General features: G+C 50.3%; 2 protein-coding genes across 18 annotated transcripts in view; both read left to right on the top strand.

Annotated features, from left to right (window-relative positions):
• Positions 1 to 12,759, top strand: part of OTUD5 (OTU deubiquitinase 5) — a 30,501-nt gene extending 17,742 nt beyond the window's left edge. For 3 of the 17 annotated variants that reach the window (XM_045471689.1, XM_045471687.1, XM_045471681.1), the window contains 7 exons: positions 4,225 to 4,289; positions 4,377 to 4,533; positions 4,632 to 4,780; positions 9,341 to 9,544; positions 10,929 to 11,130; positions 11,220 to 11,333; positions 11,641 to 12,759. In XM_045471689.1, coding sequence (XP_045327645.1) covers positions 4,225 to 4,289; positions 4,377 to 4,533; positions 4,632 to 4,780; positions 9,341 to 9,544; positions 10,929 to 11,130; positions 11,220 to 11,333; positions 11,641 to 11,762 — 1,013 coding nt within the window. In that variant the 3' untranslated portion in view covers positions 11,763 to 12,759. Of the gene's footprint in view, positions 1 to 4,224; positions 4,290 to 4,376; positions 4,549 to 4,631; positions 4,781 to 9,340; positions 9,545 to 10,928; positions 11,131 to 11,219; positions 11,334 to 11,637 lie in introns of all 17 variants that reach the window. The other 14 variants (XM_045471688.1, XM_045471686.1, XM_045471680.1 and 11 more) reach the window with 7 other exon arrangements.
• Positions 12,760 to 15,694: 2,935 nt separating this feature from the next.
• PIM2 (Pim-2 proto-oncogene, serine/threonine kinase) lies at positions 15,695 to 20,789 on the top strand. The gene is made up of 6 exons (XM_045471700.1): positions 15,695 to 15,964; positions 16,100 to 16,209; positions 16,933 to 16,983; positions 18,452 to 18,824; positions 19,320 to 19,496; positions 19,595 to 20,789. Exons 1-6 carry the CDS (start codon positions 15,904 to 15,906, stop codon positions 19,756 to 19,758), a joined length of 936 nt encoding a protein of 311 aa, XP_045327656.1. The 5' UTR covers positions 15,695 to 15,903; the 3' UTR covers positions 19,759 to 20,789.

Raw genomic sequence — 20,789 nt, 5'->3', positions numbered from 1 at the left:
CCCCCTGCTGCTGTGTGTACACACATTTGTGTGGTTTGTTTTTAGATTCCCTGCAGACACCAAGCTTCCTTTTCTGTCCTCAGCAGAACTTGCTGTGGCTCTTCTAGCAGGCAGGCAGGCAGCAGCCTGGTGGGGAGGCAGGTCCCAGGTGCCTCTAAAACAAATGGTAGAGCCCTGTACTTTATTAAACTCCTTTAGATTATCCAGGCTCTCCTGTCTTGCTTCTGCACATAACTCTTTGGCAAATAGTGACTTTATTTTAGGGAGACTAAGGAGGAAGGATTACAGAGGTTTGGGGGACCTTCCCTCAGGCAATAGGGGAAGGAGGTTGAGGCAAGTCTGTTAGAGCTATTGGCTATTCCTCCCTCCCATTAAGCCCCTGGCAAAGGGTAGGAAGGAGGTGGGGGTCCTCAGTTTGTACAGCCTTGCCTCATGTGCAACCTTTAGTCTTTCTTGGTTAGCAGCAAGGGCAACTACTTGTGGAATACAATAGGTCTCTGTAGTTGTCAGGGTGGTATGGGTATTTGGCCTCAGGGAATGTCTTTGGCAGGATCTGCTGGCTGTGTGTGTGTGTGCACATGCATTTTTGTGCTGGTGTCTCAGCATGCTCAGAGAAAGGACCGGTGTGGGATACTGACCTCTCTGTAATCTCTGCTCACTCCCAGGCCTTTCCTGGGTTCCAGCTGATTCCTGTTTGTGCTGGTGGAGAAACTGAGGCAGACAGAATCAGGCCTTGCCTAGGCAGTCAGGTGGCTAAGGTGATAGGTGGATTGGGAGTGGTGGTAACATCACCTGGAGCATGAGTGTTTGAAGTCACTGGTTATTTCCTGAGAGCTTGGCCTCACCTTCACCCTCCCAGATGTGTGGCCTTGGGCCAGCTGTGCTGTATTTTTGTACCTCAGTATCCCTCCTGTGTAAAGTAGGGCTTTTTTGGGGTGAAGATGGAAGAAGTTGGAATGTGAAAAGACCTTAGTGGAACCAATTGTAGTACTGTCCTGAGGATTTCTGAGCGCTCTTTGGGTTGGGGACAGAGGTGAGGTAGTGGGGACCCCCTTCAGCTGGACTCTGGGAAGGGAGAGCAGGTGCACGTTGCCCACAAGTGCAGCGTCAGCAAGAAGAGGAGTTTCAGTTTCTATCAAAACAAGTTCTCTGAATTCCCCTACCTCTGCAGGTCCATTGGCCCTTTCCCCCACCTTGGCCCCCACAGGGAAATCCAGCCCAGCTTAGCCCCTGGTCCCATATGGCTACCCTCTCGGAGGAGGAGGGCTTTCTGGAGGACAGAGGTGGAGCTAGCAAAGTCAGGCAAGCACCGCCTCAGTGAGGGCTGCCTGTGTTTCTGCCCTGCCCTGGATGCTTTTCCCTGCCTTAGATCACTGTAAAGACCCTTCTCCTCTCCCTCTTTGGGGAGGTATTATTGTTCCGTTTTGCTGGTTCAGATAACATATTTTCTTCCATGTGTATGATTCCCCAAACTGGGGTATATCTTATAATCAGGTAGGTGGGTCGTGCCGTGCCACTACCACCCCTAACAAAAGCTGCGATTTAAATGCATGTGTGGTACCACCTACCAGTGCATCTTAGAATTGAAGAGAGAAGGGGATATTTTACAGGGAGGTAGGTAGGAAGGTAAGGTTATACCTTGCCCACACTTAAGGGCCCTGGTTTGTGAAGCTTGTATTATTGATTTGATGTTAATTTGGTTGCTAAAGATTTGAACTATGGATACAGAAGGTAGACCTGTGGACCTTTGAATTCAGTAAAGGTTGAGACCCAGTCCTGCCTGTGTGAGGAGGGACAGCCTAGACTCCTAAGTTTGGGGCATTCCTCTGGCTGAGGAAGTGACAGAAATGAGGAAGGGCTTAAATAAGTGGTTCCGGTGACATTCTGACTGACTTGTGAGTGGTTGGCCATCTGAAAGAGTCAGCGTCTACTCGTAATAAATGGAACCCCATTTCTTGAACACCTAGTACACCTTAGGTGTTCAGCAAACCCTACCCCTAGTCTTGACAGCTCCCTGTGAAAGGAAGAGGAGTTACTCTCCCCACTTCGGAAGAAGACATTGTGGCCCAGAGAGCTTGATGGTCTTGTCCAGTGCCACACAGCTAGGAGGCAGCAGAGCCTTTCTGCTAAGGCAGAGGAGACAGTGGCAGGGGAATGGAGCAGGGGGACCTTCATGAGGTTCCCTCAGTTCCCTTCCCTGTCCCAGTCTCCCCTTTCCTCCATTTTCTTGCATCTGGCATCTAGCTCAGGTAGATCCATCTCCCAGGCCTGCAAATGCCTGTTGATCCTTCCCTAGGAACATCTCAGCCACCTCCTTGAGCTTCGCAGCCCGGCCCCTATTTAACCCCTTTGCCGCCATCTCAGTTCCTGTTTACTGCAGCTGCTGGCAGCACTGCCTCCTCAGCACCCCAAGCTCATTCTACATAAATAGCTCTCGGCAGCCACAGAGGGCTCTGTGGTCCTGGCTTCTAAGAAAGGCAGCAGCAGGGGGCCCCCAGCCTGTGCGCAGGGCACGTGACTTGCTGGAAGTGCTGCTGGGGGGTGGGGAAGAGTGTGGCCGCAGAACCCACATCCTTGTTTACATCGGTGAAGGGGCTACCCCTTCCCGCCTTCACAGCTCCCCTCCCCCTCAGTCCTCTGCACCTCTGAAGAGGACATGAGACAGGCATTGGCCCCGTTTTCTATCTCAGAAGTAGCATTTTTCTCCTTATCTCACAGAATCCTCCAGGGAGAGAAGGGGGAGGGCGGCAAAGGCGTTCTTCCGGTGATTCTTCCAAGGCAGACTGGCTCTCATGGAAGAACTCTGCGGTGTCCCCTGAGGGACTTGACCCTGCCCCAGTGCCCCAGGTGGTCCCATCAGAGCAGTGGTCCTGGTCCTTTGGGGAGACAAAGGGAAATTCCCTCTTTGTCTTAGCCAGTGGACACCAGGTGGGTCTCGTGTTCAAGCCCACTTTAATTTCCCAGGGACAAGACTCCCGGCCTCCCCCCACCCCAGCCTATCCATCCAGTCAGCAAGCTCTTCCCGATTTCCTGTACTGTATTGGCCTCTGAGCTGGGGTGGACTTGGATGTGAACTGCTCTCAGCCCTCAGTGGAAGTCAGAGTGCTCAGGCAGAGGAAGTCTGCATACATCTTTGATAAATCTTGTAATAGAAGTGCTTTGGAGGGTGGGAGAGATGGGGAACTGTATAAAGAACACATGGGTATTTGACAGGTAGGCAGCCGAGGAGAATGGAAAGAATGCCCTGAAAAGAGGAAATGGCATGTGTGAAGATCCTCAGAGTGAGGCAGGAGGTGCCTGGTTCTTATTTTGACCAAAACCCCATGATGCCTAGACCATTTGGGCCATAGGCTGCCTTTCCTGAATTAAGTTTAAGTTATGTTCATATGTGTCTTATTTCTCTTGCTTAGATTATGTGCTTCTTGCAGGCAGGGGCAAGATTTTACCCACCTCTCTCACCTTCACAGTACCCCACATTCAGGCCCCACTATGGGTAGGGAACTCTTGATTTGCTGAGTGGCTGGTCTGTCCCAAGCCCAGTGCTAGTCACCTTATACCCTTTATCTCATTGATCCCACAAGAGGCCTGCTAGGGAATCATCCTACTTGTTCCTGTTTTGTGTGTGAGGCACATGAGGCTCAGAACACTTGGGTTGCTTTCTTCTAGTTGCTTAGCTCACTAGGACCTGGCAGAACTAGGCTTGGAGCCCAGTTGTTTTTCTTGTCTCTTCTTTTTTCATTTTTTTAACCTACAGAGGCCATTCTGGCTCCCAGGAGTCAGGAAAACTGGATTCTAGAGTTGAATCCGTCAGACTCACTTGCTGTGTGACCTTGATGAAGCCACAAACTCGCCCTGAACCTTGGCTTCCTCGTGTGAAGAGTGAAGGGGGAGTGTGGAATTGCTGGTGCTCAAGACCACTTAGGGGACTTAAAATGTTTATTGACTTGTCTGAGTGGCTTGGCAAGCCCTGGACAAATTCATCTGCCTGAGAGGACTGTGGTTGTGTTCCTCTCGCCTATACTCTTGTTCCTAAAGACTGTCCCTGCCTGCCTCTTTTTCCATGACCCCATTCCAGCCCACAAAGCCTAGCACTCTCCAGGCCTTTAGTGTAGGAAAAGGAGTTTTTCTGGCCCCCAGCCCTCCACCGCCAAGGATGTTCCATGACTCCAAACTCTTCTGGTGGCAGCTCTTAACCCCAACCTCTCCTTTCTCCTCTCCCCACAGCTGACCAGGTATATGGAGACCAGGACATGCATGAGGTTGTACGAAAGCATTGCATGGACTACCTGGTGAGACCCTGTGGAGGCCTTGGGGTGGGGGCAGTATGGGTGCATCTCCTCCCCCTGCAGACCTTGACTCTCCAATCTGTTCTGCAGATGAAGAATGCGGACTACTTCTCCAACTATGTCACAGAGGACTTCACCACCTACATCAACAGGAAGCGGAAAAACAACTGCCATGGCAACCACATTGAGATGCAGGCCATGGCAGAGATGTACAACCGGCCCGTGGAGGTGTACCAGTACAGCACAGGTACTTCTGTGGTGGGTAGGTGAGCGACCGACTGCACCTGGTCCGAGCCTGCCCTGCCTGGCCCATTGTGGATGCTCCTTCCTTCTCTTTCTCTGCAGAACCCATCAACACATTCCATGGGATCCATCAAAATGAGGATGAACCCATCCGCGTCAGCTACCATCGGAATATCCACTACAATTCAGTGGTGAATCCCAACAAGGCCACCATTGGTGTGGGGCTAGGCCTGCCGTCATTCAAACCGGGGGTAAGTGGGTCCCCCTGCTCAGGATGACTGCTAGATACAGAGGCCAAAAACCTCTGTTGGGGTCTCAGTTATGCCCTAGTCCACAAAAATGTCCTGTCCCCTCTGAGTTGCCCCTGAGGTCTCACCTTTATAAAAATAGGGAGTTAACTCGAGGGGATCTCAGGGCTCAGTCTGTGGTCTCCATTTGCCTGTCCCAGCTGGCTTACCCGTCTTTCATGCCTGTTGATGGTTGACATTTTGTGATATGGAGGCACATCTGAGAACTGTGAACCAACGCTTGGTATGGGTATCTTGGCACCCACATGGATCCTCTTCTGAAACTCAGCAGTTATAGACAGCTGTGTTCAGAGACTTAAAGTGCGGGCCTGGCCGTACTACTTACTGGCTGTAGGACCTAGGGTAGATTACCCAAGTAATCTGGGCTGGTAGCTCAGCCTATACAGTAAGTGCCTAACACTGAGCCTGGTGCCTAGTAGGTGCTCAGAAGGTGGCAGTATGTTTTCCAGCACACGCTGACATTCTCATTCTCTCTCATAAACAGTCATCTTCTGGGGATTTTGCTATCTTCTATTCAGGTTTCACTTCCTATAAACAGAAAGTGCCCCTGCCTCATTTTAGGAAATGCACACCCTAACACCAACACACCCTCCAATGGAGGGTTTTTTTTGTTTTGTTTTTTTAAGTAAACTTTTAATTTTAGAATAGTTTTAGATTGGCAGAATTACTGACATTAGAGAATTTCCATGTTCCCCACTCTGATTAGCATGTCAGCATAGAACATTTGTCACAATCAAAAGGCAATATTGATAATTAACTAAAGACTGTACTTTATTTAAATGACCTCAGTCTTTCCCTTATGATCTTATCTGGTCCAGGACACCATACTACATTTAGTTGTCTTGGCTCCTCTTGGCTCTGACAGTTTCTCTGAGTTTCCTTGTTTTTGTCTTTGATCTGTTTACAGATCTAGTTTTGCCTTTTCTAGAATGTCATGGAATTGGAATCCTACAGTATTTCAGAGTGGCTTCTCACACATAACACTACGTATTTAAATTTAAGATTCATCCGTGACTTTCTGTGGTCTGATCACTCATTTTTCTTTTTCCTTATTTATTATTTTTAAAAAATTACATAAAAATTGTTTTTTAATGTTTATTTACCTTTGAGGGAGAGAGGCAGAGAAAGGGAGACACAGAATCTAAAGCAGGCTCCAGGCCGTCAGCACAGAGCCTGACATGGGGCTTGAACTCACAAACCGTGAGATGATGACCTGAGCCGAAATTGGATGCTTAACTGACTGAGCTACCCAGGTGCCCCTTAAAAATTATTTTTTTAATGTTTATTTATGTTTTGAAAGAGAGAGCACGAGCATGGGAGGGGCAGAGAGAGAGGGAGACACAGAATTCGAAGCATCCTCCAGTCTCTGAGCTGTGAGCACAGAGCCCAACGTGGGGCTCGAATTCATGAACCTTGAGATCATGACCTGAGCTGCAGACACTCAATTGGGGAGCCACCCAGGCACCCCTCTTTTTCCTTTTTTTAAAAAAATGTGAATGCCTTAAGTTTTTTTTTTCTTTATTTGTAGGCTTGAGTTTTTTTTTTTTTTTAATGTTTATTTACTTAATTTAGAGAGAGAGCACATATGCATGCATGCCAGAAGGGGAGGGGGTAGTGGGAGTGAGAGAATCCCAAGCAGGCTCTGCACAGAGCCCAAAGCTGGGCTCAATCCCACGAACCAGGAGATCATGACCTGAGCCAGAATCAAGAGTCAGACGCCCAACCAACTGAGGCACCCAGGCGCACCTAGACTTAATGGTTTAGAAGTTTTAGATCTACCAAAAAATTAAGAAGATAGTATAGAGTTCCCATGTATTCTTCTCTCCGCTTCTCCCGCCCAAGCCCAATAGTTTTGCTATCATTAACATTAGATGACTATGATACATTTGTTATAATATTTGAACCAGTATTGGTACATTATTATTAACTGAAATCATGATGTCTTTTTAGGTTCCCTTATTTGTGACAATTTCTCAAATTTTCATGTTTTTGATGACCTTGACAGCTTTGAGGAGTACAGGTCACTTATATTGTAGGATGTTTCTCTTTTGGAATTGACATTTGTTATGATATTTGTACTAATACTGATACATTGTTATTAACTAAAATCATGATGTCTCTTTAGGTTCCCTTTTTTGTGACAGTTTCTCACGTTTTCATGTTTTTGATGACCTTCACAGTTATGAAGAGTACTGGTCATGTATATCGTAGGATGTTTCTCTTTTGGAATTGGTCTAATGTTTTTCTCATGATTAGACTGGGGCTATGGGTTTTAGGGAGAAAGATCACAGTGGTAAAAGTGCCATTCTCATCACATCATGTCAGTAGTATATACTGTGAACATGATTTATGACTGTTGATGTTGACCTTGATTGATAGTGGAAGTAGTGTTTGTCAGATTTTCTCCACTGTAAAATTACTCTCTTTCCCCATTCCCTTTTTCATATGTCCTGTTTGGAAGGAAACCATTATGTACAGCCCACACTTGAGAAGTGGAGGTTATGCTCTATCTTCTTGAGGGCGTAGTATCTATATAAACTGTAGAATTCTGCAAGGGAGATTGGTCTCTTGTCCTCCATTGATTTATATCACTGTGGACTCAAGGGTATTTCTTTTATACTGGATTGTAACCCAGTACTATTTTTATTGATTTTGATGCTTACATTGTTCCAGTTTTGGCTATTAAGAGCTCTCTTAGTTGGTTCCTACATCTCGTCGACATCCCCCTATCATTGTGGTGGTGGGCTGTTTTAAATTTGGGGTTTTGTTTGTTTATTTTGTTTCATTTTGTAGCACTTTTGTAGCTTCTGGCACTGTGAGGTGCTCCAGGTTCATCTTGTGTATTTCTTGCCTCAATTCTAGAACCAGCCATTTCTCCAAAGATCCCTGGTTCCCTTTATTGGAGTGTGTTATTAGAAACCAAGATCTGCAGGTGCCTGGGTAGCTCAGTCGGTTAAGCATCCAACTTCAGCTCAGGTCATGATCTTGTGGTTCATGAGTTCGAGCCCCACGACAGGCTCTGTGCTAACAGTTCAGAGCCTGGAGCCTGCTTCAGATTGTGTGACTCCCTCCCCCTCCCCCTTCCCCCTCCCCCTTCCCCCTCCCCCTTCCCCCTCCCTCTTCGCCCTCCCTCCCCCCTCCCCTGCTTGCTCACTCTCTCAAAAATAAACATTAAAAAAATTAAAAAAAAAATTTTTTTTTTCAACGTTTATTTATTTTTGGGACAGAGAGAGACAGAGCATGAACGGGGGAGGGGCAGAGAGAGAGGGAGACACAGAATCGGAAACAGTCTCCAGGCTCTGAGCCGTCAGCCCAGAGCCTGACGCGGGGCTCGAACTCACGGACCGCGAGATCGTGACCTGGCTGAAGTCGGACGCTTAACCGACTGCGCCACCCAGGCGCCCCAACATTAAAAAATTTTTAAAAACGAAAAATCAAGATCTGGATGCTGAGTATGCTCCTTGTTACTGGGGTATCCTTGCTTCTAGGCTCCTTCAGCTGACAGAGCAAGGAAATATGTCTGTGTATACTAACCCATATGTATACACTTATCTAGAAATATTTCTATGTATACTCTTATCTAGAAATATTTCTTTATGTAACCATCTGTATCTGTATGAAGCTGCAGTTCTTACTGATACCTCCAACAGATAAGGTACCTCATTGTTTTAATTTGCAATTCCCTGATGACAAATGGTGTTGAGCATCTTTTCATGTGCTTATTTGCCATCTGTATATCTTCTTTGAGGAGGTTGTGTATTTAGACTTTTTTTGCCCACTTTTTAATTGACTTGTTCTAACAATTTTACATACTTTTTGGACTATTACACATGGGTAAAAAACTACGCTTTACATCATAACTTAGTGCACACACACATTGGTGTGTAGTGTGTATATCTGCATTAAAATAATGTTAGAATTTTGTTGAGCAGTAATAACACTTAATGCCTGGAATATGCTCTGATATTTTTCTCATTATTTCATATCTCATAGCCTGACGAAAAGCACTTTCCTACGGTGTCCCACAACTCATAATACCCTATACCATGACAGTACTGTCCTCTTGTCCCCTTAAATGTTCAAATACTCCCTTCGCCCTGTGTACACACAGCTAACTTTTCAGGTCAGGTGATCTTTTCTCCTTGTCCCATGTGGGCATAGGTGAGGAAGGCCTCAGCATTATGAAACTGAGTCATCTCTGGGTAAGGCATCTTTAAATTCCAGTACCTGGCTGCCCCAGACATAGTACTTCAGTCAAAGTGTCTTGGGGTTGGGAGCAGGGCTTCTGAGTGTAGGAGTTTGGAGTGACAAATCCCACTACCCCAGCCTGCCTTCCCCCGATACCTGATGAATAGACAGCCTGCTCAGGGGGGTGCTTAGTAGGAGTACCTGCCTTCCTATCCCCTGTCTTCTGAGGCTACAGACTCATAATCCTGAGCCAGTTCTGTCTCTTGGCTGGAGTTCAGAGTGTCACCCTACATCCCTGTCCTCCGTGCCTTACAGTTTGCAGAGCAGTCCCTGATGAAGAATGCCATAAAAACATCAGAGGAGTCATGGATTGAACAGCAGATGCTGGAAGACAAGAAGCGGGCCACAGACTGGGAGGCCACAAACGAGGCCATTGAGGAGCAGGTGGCTCGGGAATCCTACCTGCAGTGGCTACGGGATCAAGAGAAACAGGCCCGCCAGGTCCGCGGCCCCAGCCAGGTGTGTCCTGGGCTCTGTCACTGGCCTGGCCAAGAACCCCTTACTTCCCATGCTCTGCCCCCATACTGGCAGAAAAAAATTAAGCAGTTTTGACATCTGGGAGAAAAGGAAGCTCCCAGCCCATTCTGTACCTCATCTTGGCCTGAGTCTTGGCATTGTGCCTTAGAACTCTCAACACCTTTGCAGAACAAGCTCTCTCTGAAAGAGTGAGGGAGGCCAGCCACTGGTGGTGACACATGGGATTGATGGGTAGTTCCAGAGGGACAGGCTTTTGTTGAAGGACCTTGTGCGTCAGGCTCTGTGCTGAGGATGTAAAATCAGGTCTGGCCTGCTCCACTCTCAGAGATCCCGTCTACTGAGGGAGACATACATCAGTGAAGCCCTTGACCCTGTCTAGGAGACCAGTAGTTGTGGGGGCTCTGATCAGTCTTCACACAGGAAGGTTGAATGTTTAGGGCAGAGAGGAGGCAGAGCAGGCAGGCATTTGAGGAATCACAAGGAGTTTAGAGTGACTGTAGATGCTGGAAAGAGTTGAGTCTTTCCTGTGCTTGTGATGCTTACATTTTTGCAGAGTGGAACAAAATAAACAGTAAATATAATGAGTACACTAGTTGAGAGGTGGGACAGATGAAACATGTAGAGCAGGGTAAAGGGAATGAGTAGGGCTAAGGGCGCTGAGAGGTCACAGTATTAAATAACGTGGTCAGGGTAGGCCTGAGAGCAGGTGAGATGTGAGCAAAAGATTGCAGAAGGTGAAGCAGTTAGCTAAGTGCATGTGCCAGGCAAGGCAGAAGGCCAGCAAAGGCCCTGAGGTAGGGCACACCTGGTGTGATTTGGGTGTGGTCAGGAGGCCAGTGTGGCTGAGCAGAATGTAGTAGTAAATGAAGTCAGAGGTGGTGGGGCCAGATTGAGAAGGGGCTTGTGGACTGTGGTGAGGACTTTGGCTTTTACTGTGAGTGATGCAGAAGCCATTTGGAGGGTTGTGAGCAGAGGAGGGACAGGATCCCCCTGATTGCTGAGTGCAACATGGAATCTAGGGGGCAGGGGTAGAAGCAGGGGCCTGTGAGGCAGAGGCTACTAGAATAGTCCCAGTGGTAACTGATGGCGGAGCTGGCTAGGAAGGAAGGAGAAAAGGGGATGGAGTCTGAATGGATTTTGAAGGTGGAAGTATAGGTTCCCTGTCAAATTGGCTGTAAGGGTGTAAGGGTAGATTAAGGAGCTTACCTTTGTCCTGTGGTCTGCTGTGTGCCCAGGAATGATGGTGGCCTATGTAGAAACTGTATCATAGCCAGGATTCCGGGAGGGAGCCAGCCCTTAGGGATGGGGCATAGGAGGGTCATGACTGGCGTTGGTCCTTCCCTCCTCCTCCTCCTTCCCACTGCAGCCCCGGAAAGCCAGCGCCACATGCAGTTCTGCCACAGCAGCAGCCTCCAGTGGCCTAGAGGAGTGGACCAATAGGTCCCCGCGGCAGCGGAGTTCAGCCTCTTCACCCGAGCACCCTGAGCTGCACACCGAGTTGGGCATCAAGCCCCCTTCCCCAGGCACTGTCTTAGCTCTTGCCAAACCTCCTTCACCCTGTGCACCAGGTCAGTGAGTTGGTGACAGGGAAGCATGCCGGGGTTAGGAGGTGCTGCCTAGGTCCTGGGCCCTGCCTCTGACTATCCCTCTGCCCCAGGTACAAGCAGCCAGTTCTCGGCAGGGGCTGACCGGGCTACTCCCCCCCTCGTGTCCCTCTACCCTGCTCTGGAGTGCCGGGCCCTCATTCAGCAGATGTCCCCCTCTGCGTTTGGTAAGCCTCCTCTGTCTAGGGGCCCAGAGGCCAGCTGGGAATTGGGGAGAGAGAAGAACCAACAGACCCCATGAGGGGGGCCTTCCAGACCTCTGGCCATCTACCCAAGAAAAGGGAATTTTTCAAACCCAAGGGATGTGTCCAGGGGGGATCTGAATGGGATTCCATAGGCCCGGAGGAGCCTTCTCCATAGAAATGTAGAGGGGCCTGGATAGGATCTCTCTAGAGCCAGGGATCAGCAAAGGGTGAAGAGAAGGAGGGCTGGAAGTATTCCATCATCCTTTTCCCCTTCCTCTTGGCCCAGCAGGTCTGAATGACTGGGATGATGATGAGATCCTAGCATCGGTGCTGGCAGTGTCCCAACAGGAATACCTAGACAGTATGAAGAAAAACAAAGTGCACAGAGATCCACCCCCAGACAAGAGTTGATGGAGACCCAGAGACTGGAGACCATCTCCCAACCCCCACCACTCCTGCCCTCCGGTGCCGACCCACCTTCTTTGGCTTTCTTCCCTCTTGCCTTCTTCCCTCTCTCCTTTCGTTTCCCTCTTCCCCACTTCCCTCTGGCTGACCCACCACTGCACCCCCTTTCATCGCTGCCACCACCACCATCACCCGTCTCTTCGCCAGCTGACGTGCCCTGTTGCCCCCTGCACAGCACCATCCCTGCACTCCACAGGGGACTTGGGCAAGGGTGCCGAACATAGGCGAGAGGCACACAGAGACAAACCAACTGGCAGCCAGGCAGTCCCCGAGGAGAAACATTCAGACAGAGGAAAGTCTCCCTGCCCCCCTCACTCCCTGCCCTGTTTCTTCCAACTTCAGAAAAACTTGTTACCCCCACCTCCACAATGATGCTGGGAAGGTGCAAGGAAGAAGTGGGAATTCCCCTTCCCAGTACCCCAAGAATGTCTGAGCCTTCAATGTTGAATTTTTTCTTTATTAAAATGTACTTTTATCTTACAAAATCAATCAATCCTAAATGATGTAGACAACAGCATTGGCTCTGTGAAGGCGGCATCTCTGGTTTGGGAGCAGGCAGGCCATGGGCCACAGAGGGAGCACAAAGATGTGGTTGCTGTCTCTAGCCTCCAGCTCTGTGGAGGTGGGCAGTGTCTAGAGTGCAAGCCGGGGCAGGGTGGGGGGCAGGGGGGCAGGTGTCATATGGGCTTTGGACACAGACTCTGACCTCGCTGCATTCCTATTGCTTCCACACCACCACCACTACCACCACCACCACTGGTCTCTTTGGAATCTTGGGGTGGAAGGCACCTTTGAGGATCATGGCAGCCACTGCCTGCCCAGGATTTGAGTGGGGAGTGGGAGCAGCCTCAACAGATGAGGCACCTGTGCCCTGCAGGTGTTGACAAGATCCACCATCTGTAACGTCCTTGGCACAATAAAACCAAATGTCAGTTTCCCCTGAGCGCCTCTGTTCTGTGTGGGGCATGGGATGGGTGGGGCTTTGGGCAGAGGCGGTGATGGCATAGGCCTTGGCTTGACCTCTGAGGGCTGCATGCTCTCCAGTACGGTATTTCCCCGGGCCCGGGGTTTGCTCATATTTGATTCACTGCTCACTAAACCAACTTCTGGACCTGTTCCTAACAAGAAAGTTCCATCTTTGCCTGCTGCCCCTGCCTCAATACTGGCACGTGTAGCCTGCCCACCTTGTGTCCTGGGGTATGATGGGAGCAGAGGATTATGAGCTTGAGGGCTGGTACTGAACTTCAATTTCTCTGCCTGCCTCCTTGCCTGCATACGTTTGCTCTTTCCTTGTGATCTTTGATGAGGAATGCTTTGGAAAGGCACAACAGAGGCCTCCTATCAACGTAAGTTTAGTCGAATTGACTGGTGGGCCTCCTGGGTTTAAGGAATGGTTAAGTCCTTTCTTATTGATGTCCCCAGTCTTCTAACACCCCTGTCTGCCTTTCCTTGGGGTAAAGTCAAGGCAGAGAAGGATGGCTGGTCCCCATGTTTTGTCAAGAATGGGGTTGGTTTGTTTGTTTGCTGTGCCTCACTAATGGGGCCCATGTGGAAGGGTGCATGTCCAGGTCTGCCGGTGAGGGCATGGCTGGCCAGGTGGCCACCTGTGGGGTGTCTGTGGAATTCACTGGTCATGCATGCAGATGTTGGAGAGTTGGTTTGAAACCTACCTGGCTTTTTCTAGATGTGTGGCCTTGGTCAAATCACAGGCTCTGTGAGTTTCAAGGGTCCTACCACGTGTCCAACAGGAGTGATTAATGTCTACTACCTCACACTCTCTGGTTGTGAGCACAGAGAGAGAATGCATGTGGTCAATATAATGTATGATAGCATGGTGCCTGGCACGTTCTGAGAGCTCAGATGTTAGCAGATAGTATTTATTATCCTAATACTAAAGTTTCTGCACCATTTGGCCCCTGCCTACCTCTTGCTGCTCTGTCCAGTTTCATTGGCCTCTGCCTGGAATTTGCCCTTCCCCTGTCCTGAGCCCCCAACCTTGTCCTTCAAGATGGGTAGAAGGTCACCTTCTGAGAAGCCCTGTGTGACTCCACATTCTCACTTCTATCCACAAATGTGTCTTTACTCCTTCCCCAATAACTGTGCAAGGGCTGTGATGCCTGACTTAATCTGTGTATCTCTTAATATCTGCACCCCTGCCAGGGCCTGGCAGGCTTACGGTAGACCCCTAATAAATACTGGATGAATAAGGGAGAGTACATGTGTGTATTTGCTTTTTGAGTGTTGTCTGTGTGTGACTTTGGTGAGTCCAAGTCTTCACATGCCTCTCACAGTGTCTCCAGTGTGTGTGACAAGGGCTTGTTTCCAGGTGTGTCAGATGGTGACTGAGTGTGGGACTCTGTCTGACAGTTTATGCCTGTTTCTGAGACAAGTGCATGTCTGCGTGGGTCTGTCTGTGACAGTGCATCTGTGGTTTCATTCTGATGTGGTGGATGTCCGTTTGTATTCCTTTGTCAGATTCCAGGTAGCTATTTCTGGACAATTTCAGTGACAATGCTGCATGTTTGCTGGTTGTGTGTCTGACTGGGTCTCTCCACATCTGTTTTTGTGACACTGCCTATCCATGTGGCTCTGTTGCATAAGTATTTATGTCTGCCTTTGGAGCAGTACTTGTGTGTCTCTGGAGCATCTGTGTGTCTTCCTGTGACAGCCACGAGGTCTCTCATTTCTGGGACAGTACAAGTCTTCCTGTGATTGTGTCTGATGGTGCCAGTATCGTGACAAGTTCTGGTGGTGGTGAGTCTGACATTTTTGTGTCATTGTCACATGGCAACGTAGGTCCATGTGAGTCTCTCTGGAGTGCCTGTCTTTCTGTAACAGTGTTTCTCTGGGTGTCATTCTGGGACATAACTGGCAGCATGCCTGCCTGACAGTGGATGTCAGTCTCTGTGACAGTACGTGTCTGCATCTGTGTCATGTAAGTTTACATGAATGTGTCTGACAGTATGGGTTTTGTGTATATCATATGGTACTTTTGTGAGTGCCTTGAGTGCATATCTTCTTGTGGCATGACACTACTTATTTTTCACAAATTTGTGACTGAGGATATTTTGCCACCTGTCTGAGTTCTCCCCGTCCGTCTCTGCCATTTGGAAGCATACCCCCAAGCCACCATCACTCTGGCTTGCTCCTCACCCCCGCCCAAGATCCACTTCCCCCTGCCATTCCAGATTCTAGACGTGCTGACTGGGCTTGTGGCCAGACCTAGCCAGGTCTGGCCGGGTTAAGGGCTCTAAAAACACACCATAGGCCTCCGCCTCAGGGCTTGGGAACGCTGTCTTTGACCAGCGCGCCCCCCGCGGTGGTGGTCAGGAGGGCTACCCCTCCCTGGAAGCTGGGCGGATTCTTCCAGGATCCCTGGCTTCAGTTTTGGGGGGAGAAGCCGCCGGTCGCCTTGAGGGCTCTGGTCCTGGGTGTTGAGCACTCTTCGGAGACCGGGTCCAGGGTAGCCACAGGCTCGCATTCTTAGAAGCCGGGCCTGGCATTATCTCCGCGCTAATCTCGAAGCAGCGGCTGCAAACCAACTTCCTAGGAAAGGAGGCGGTGCAGTTATTTTTTTAAGTTTATATCTATACACATACACATACGCATATATATAAAAACAACCCCGCGCAACAACCAAAACAAATGCGGTCGCTGCAAAGGGATTCCCAGAACCGGTTTCCTCTTCGCGCGCGCCCCCCCACATTTGCATGCGGGCCCGGCCCCCGCGGAAGATCCGGGCATGTATTTGCATAAGGGGGTACTTGAAACGTTGAGGGTGGTATGCAAATAAGGACTGGCTCCGATTGGCTGGGGTACAGCAGGTGCCGCGTTCGGATTGATCAAAGCCAAGTGGGCGGGGCTGTCGCCCGGGGCGACTCTCTCCGGAGGCGCGTGCCCCGGCTCAGTAGCGTTAGGGCTGGCGCGCGCGTCGAATCCGAACGTTTCGCTGTTTGAGGGCCCTTCTGGGCCACCAGCTTCTCTGCCTTCCACCCTGGCGCCCCCAAGTCCTGGCTCACCAGCCTCGCTGCCCCGGGCGTCCACGCCCTGCGGGCTCAGCGGGCTCAATCTGCGCAGCACCTCCTCCATGTTGACTAAGCCTCTGCAAGGGCTCCCCGTGGCCCCGGTGACCCCCACGCCGCCGCCAGGTGAGCGAGGCTCCCCTACCGCGACTAGGCCGGGCGGGCTGAAGAGATTGAGGGCGGCGCGGGAGGAGGGGAGGAGAGGGTCGCAGCCGGGCTCAGCACGCAGCCACCCTGACTTCCTCGCCCCCGCCTGCGTAGGAGGCAAGGATCGGGAAGCGTTCGAGGCCGAGTACCGACTTGGCCCTCTCCTTGGTAAGGGGGGCTTTGGTACCGTCTTCGCAGGACATCGCGTCACAGACCGACTCCAGGTATCCACTACGAGGGTTCTGGGAGGGTCAGGGGTGTGCGTGTGTGTGCGCGGCGGGGGAGGGAGTCCCGGGGCCCCGGAGTCCCGGGGCTGGGATGCTGACTGACCAGGGGATGAGCCAACAATGTGTGCGTGGTAGGGTCATGAGGACCAGGATCCAGGTTGGTGGGGGTGCCCGAGCGCGCGCACGTGCGCGCGCTTGTTTGTGTGTGTGGCGATCCAGGTGGGTATGTGGGGGGAGGGGGGTTTCAGGGCAGAGATTCTGGAAGTCCAGGGGGGTGAGACTGAAGACTGGGAGGTCGTGAGGACTCTAGATCCTGGGATCCAGGGGATATGTATCTGTGTGGGAAGGTGGAGACTCAGAGCTGAGATTTGGGGGATTTTGAGGGCAGATGTCCAGCGTGGAGTCCTGAGGACCAGGACCCCGGTAGAGAGTTGGGGTGTCTTGGAGCTGGATGGAAAGATCGAGGGCTTGGGGTATTAGGAAATTCAGAGCTGAGGAGCTGGAGCGAGGGGCCTGAAGCCTGAGAAGGGAGAACCCAGGGCTAAGGATGATGGGAGAGGTGAACTTGGTTCTGGGGACTTGGAGAGCAGGGGAGAAGCTCCAGCTCATTTTGGGTTGTGGCGTGGCGAGGTTGGGACCATAAAGACTGGGGTGAGGGTCAAGACTAGGAGGGGTCTGGGGGTCGTCTGCTGGTCCCCTCACCTCAGCCCCCTTCTCCAGGTGGCCATCAAAGTGATCCCCCGGAACCGTGTGTTGGGCTGGTCCCCCTTGGTGAGTATCTTTGGAGTCCTGCCTGACCTGGCGACGCCATCTCTGACGATGGGCCCTGGCGAGGGACTCACCCCCTTGCCTTTCTAGGGCTTGTATGATTCCCTGGGCCCTGTAATGGTGAGGAGAACACTCTTACCAGCCCGTGTTTACTCCCCTGTGGTGACATCCACACCTCCAAACAGTTCTCACCCCAGCTACCCCCATGGCCTTGGATTCTCCCCTCCAAACCGCCTTTCTCCTTCTCCCTCCGAACATTGCCTCGGGGGCTGCCCGCGGGGCATGCTGGTGGGGAAAGAGGGGCAGAGGTCACTGGTTGCCATGGTGACGGTGGCTGCTTCGCTCCGGCCGTTAGAACGCTAACGGACAACTGGGCGGGTCTGGGCTAGTTGTAGGAGTGCGAGCGCCCCCTGGCGGACTCTAGGGGAGAGTGCGCCCGCGCAGGTTGTGGGACCCGGAGGGAGAAGGTGCGCCTGCGCAGTAGCGGAATTTTCACCACCGTGAGAAAACCTGTCTGCGGCTGTGCAAGTCAGTGGACTGGCCGGGAGAGGGCCCCACCTCAAGCTGGGAGGCTGCTTCTGGCAGCCCTTGTGCCCGCGTTGGGCTTCTAGCGTGGGGCGGCTTTTATGGCCTAGCATTTATGCCTTTTATTGAGCACTGACTGTATGTCTCAGGTTTTGCTTCATCATCAAAGCTTACTGTGTTCCAAGTCCCACTGAGTACTTGCAACACAGCTATAGATGTTTGGTGTCAGTGACAAAACATCACATGATGTTGAGTTCTTACTTTGTTCCTTTGTACTTAATCAGCTTCAGCTATTTAACAAATGTATATTGAGCACCTACTATGTGCCAGGCACAGTTTTAGGCATTTGGCAAAATATTACATTTATTGAGAGCTAATTTTGTGCTAGGTCCTTTCTACTAATTGCTTTTACCTGTTTAACAAACATGTATTAAGCCCTGCCCTGTTACCAGACCCTGTTCTAGTGTTTGAGCTATGTCAGTGAACAAAACATTACAACTATTACACAATAATAGTATTTATTGAGTGCTAACTCTGTGTTAGACTCTATGCTATAGAGTACTTTCAGCTATTTAACAGCTATTTATTGAGCATCTACTGTATGTAAGGTACTGTTGTAATCTTTTCTGAGATGCCAGTGAACAAAAGATACCCTATTACATAGTAGTGTTCATCAGTTGCTCCTTCTGCAGAAGGCTTTTTTTTTTAAGAACCACTTTCATTTATTCAAATAGTTACTGAGCCAGATGTTCATAGGATTTTGGCTCAAACCACCTTTGCAGTGGCCCTTAAGGCTAGGGAACTGAGGCTCAGGGAGGGAAGTGAGTTGCTGAAGACCACAAAGTCAGGAGGCTGAGGGGCTATGAATTAAGTTCAGGCAAGAAGTCCGCCTCACAGCTGCTGCCCTGACGTCTGTGTTCTCTCTTTTCTCCTCTTCCCCTCACAGTCAGACTCAGTCACATGCCCACTGGAAGTGGCACTGCTATGGAAGGTGGGTGCAGGTGGTGGGCACCCTGGTGTGATCCGCCTGCTTGACTGGTTTGAAACACCAGAAGGCTTCATGCTGGTCCTCGAGCGACCTTTGCCTGCCCAGGATCTCTTTGACTACATCACAGAGCAGGGCCCATTAGGTGAAGGCCGAAGCCGCTGCCTCTTTGCCCAGGTAGTGGCAGCTGTTCGGCATTGCCATGCTCGTGGAGTTGTCCATCGTGACATCAAGGATGAGAACATCTTGATGGACCTTCGCCGGGGCTGTGCCAAACTCATTGATTTTGGTTCTGGTGCCCTACTTCATGATGAACCCTATACTGATTTTGATGGTAAGTCTTCCCTAAATCTCAGTGGGGGGATTTTTTACCTTTTATCTTTGTGGTCTCTTGATCATTGGCCCCTAGTGCTGGGGTGTCCTGTAATCCTTGATCTGTATTGCACCTTTGTAAGGTTCTTGATCTTTAATACTGGGAATGCTCAAGCCTTGTCCTCTGATAAAGTCCATCTTCTGACAATGCCTAGACCTTGTTCAGGGTTCTTATTCTGGTAAGGGGATTGTGTTATCCTGAATATTCCTTTTCTATCTGGTAAAGGGATCCTACTGTTACTTTTAAGTGCTTTTGTTCTGTTGAGGGCACTCTGCTATTACCTTTTTCTAATGATGAGACTCTGCTGTTATTTTTAAAGAGCTCCTATTCTGGTGAGGGAACCCTGCTCGTGTACTGAGTTCTCTTAATTCTGGTGAGGGGACCACACTTCCTGGGGAGGGTGAGATGGGGGAAGGGCATTATCAGAGAGTGGTCTAATCTCTGGCTTGTGTGCAGGAACAAGGGTGTACAGCCCCCCAGAGTGGATCTCTCGTCACCAGTACCACGCGCTCCCAGCCACTGTCTGGTCACTGGGCATCCTCCTCTATGACATGGTGTGTGGGGACATTCCCTTTGAGAGGGACCAGGAGATTCTGGAGGCTGAGCTCCACTTCCCTGCCCATGTCTCCCCAGGTGAGGCCTTCACTGGTCCCATCCCAGTGGACTGCATCCTTCCCAGGGACTAGTGCCCCCAACTGGCTGCTAATCTTCTGTGTACTTCTGATCTGCAGACTGCTGTGCCCTAATCCGCCGGTGCCTGGCCCCCAAACCCTCTGCCCGACCCTCACTGGAGGAGATACTGCTGGACCCCTGGATGCAGACACCAGCTGAGGATGCATCCCTCAATGCCCCCACGGGGGGTCCCACCCCTTTGGCCTGGTCCCTGCTGCCCTAGTCCTGGCCAGGCCCCCACTAGTTTAAATACCCGTCCCATGGCATGCCACAGGGATAGATGGACATCTGTTGACCTGGTTATACAGGTCAGTAAAAATCCAGTGTTACTAGGGTCAGAGATTGGGGATCAGGGATCAGAAGACATAAGCCAAGTCTGCCCAGTCCCCATCCCAATCCTGCTAAGGACCCTTCCTCCCAGAACTTACGGTCTCTTATTCTGGAGGGGGGGGACTTCCATATTTCTCATTTTGCTAAGGATGTTTATTTGGTTTGAAGTTACTTCCATTCTGAGCCCCAGGACTCTTATTCTGATAAGTTGTAACCCCTACACTGGCACCTCCTGCTACCACCGCACACACTTAGTTTAAATGCTCTCACTTGGGCAAGGGTGCTTTCCTTCCAATGCCCCAGCAGCTCTTATTTTAGCAAAGGGACCCTTTCCCCTAGCCCAGGGTCTATATTCAGTCAAGCTGCTTGCCTACCTCAGCCCAGGGTTGTTAATTCTGGGGGAGGTAATGCCCTATTGTTATTCCAGGACTTTTTAAAAATTTTTTTTATTATTATTTTATTTTATTATTATTATTATTTTTTTTTTTTTGGTGAGGGGACCCTACTCTGTTATCCCAAGTGCTCTTATTCTGGTGAGGAGAACCCTTCTTCCATGATTTGGGGAAGGAATGGAAGATGGACACCACCAGAGTCCGCTAGGATGGGGTGGATGGTTTTTTGGGGGATGGGGTGGGGGAAATAAGTCTTGTTTGTTCTCCTGGGGCCCCCCCCTCTCCATCTTTTTCGGATTCTTGCTGCCTCCTTCTGAGCCAGGATTGTCCAGTTGCTGAAATGTAAATACTTATGTATTGGTGGGAGGGGAACTCCAACTGTGTCCTCCTCTTCCTTCTCCCCCTGCCTGGATTATTTAAAAAGCCATGTGTGGAAACCCACTATTTAATAAATGTTACAGAATCAGAAGCGACTGGCCACTGTAGATGCAGCAAGGAAACCCACTACTTAATAAATGTTATAGAATCAGAA

Source organism: Leopardus geoffroyi, chromosome X, assembly GCF_018350155.1.
Source record: "Leopardus geoffroyi isolate Oge1 chromosome X, O.geoffroyi_Oge1_pat1.0, whole genome shotgun sequence".
NCBI classification, from domain to species: Eukaryota; Metazoa; Chordata; class Mammalia; order Carnivora; family Felidae; genus Leopardus; species Leopardus geoffroyi.
Note: the sequence above shows the minus strand (reverse complement) of the source record. Positions and strands in the feature narration are given on the sequence as shown.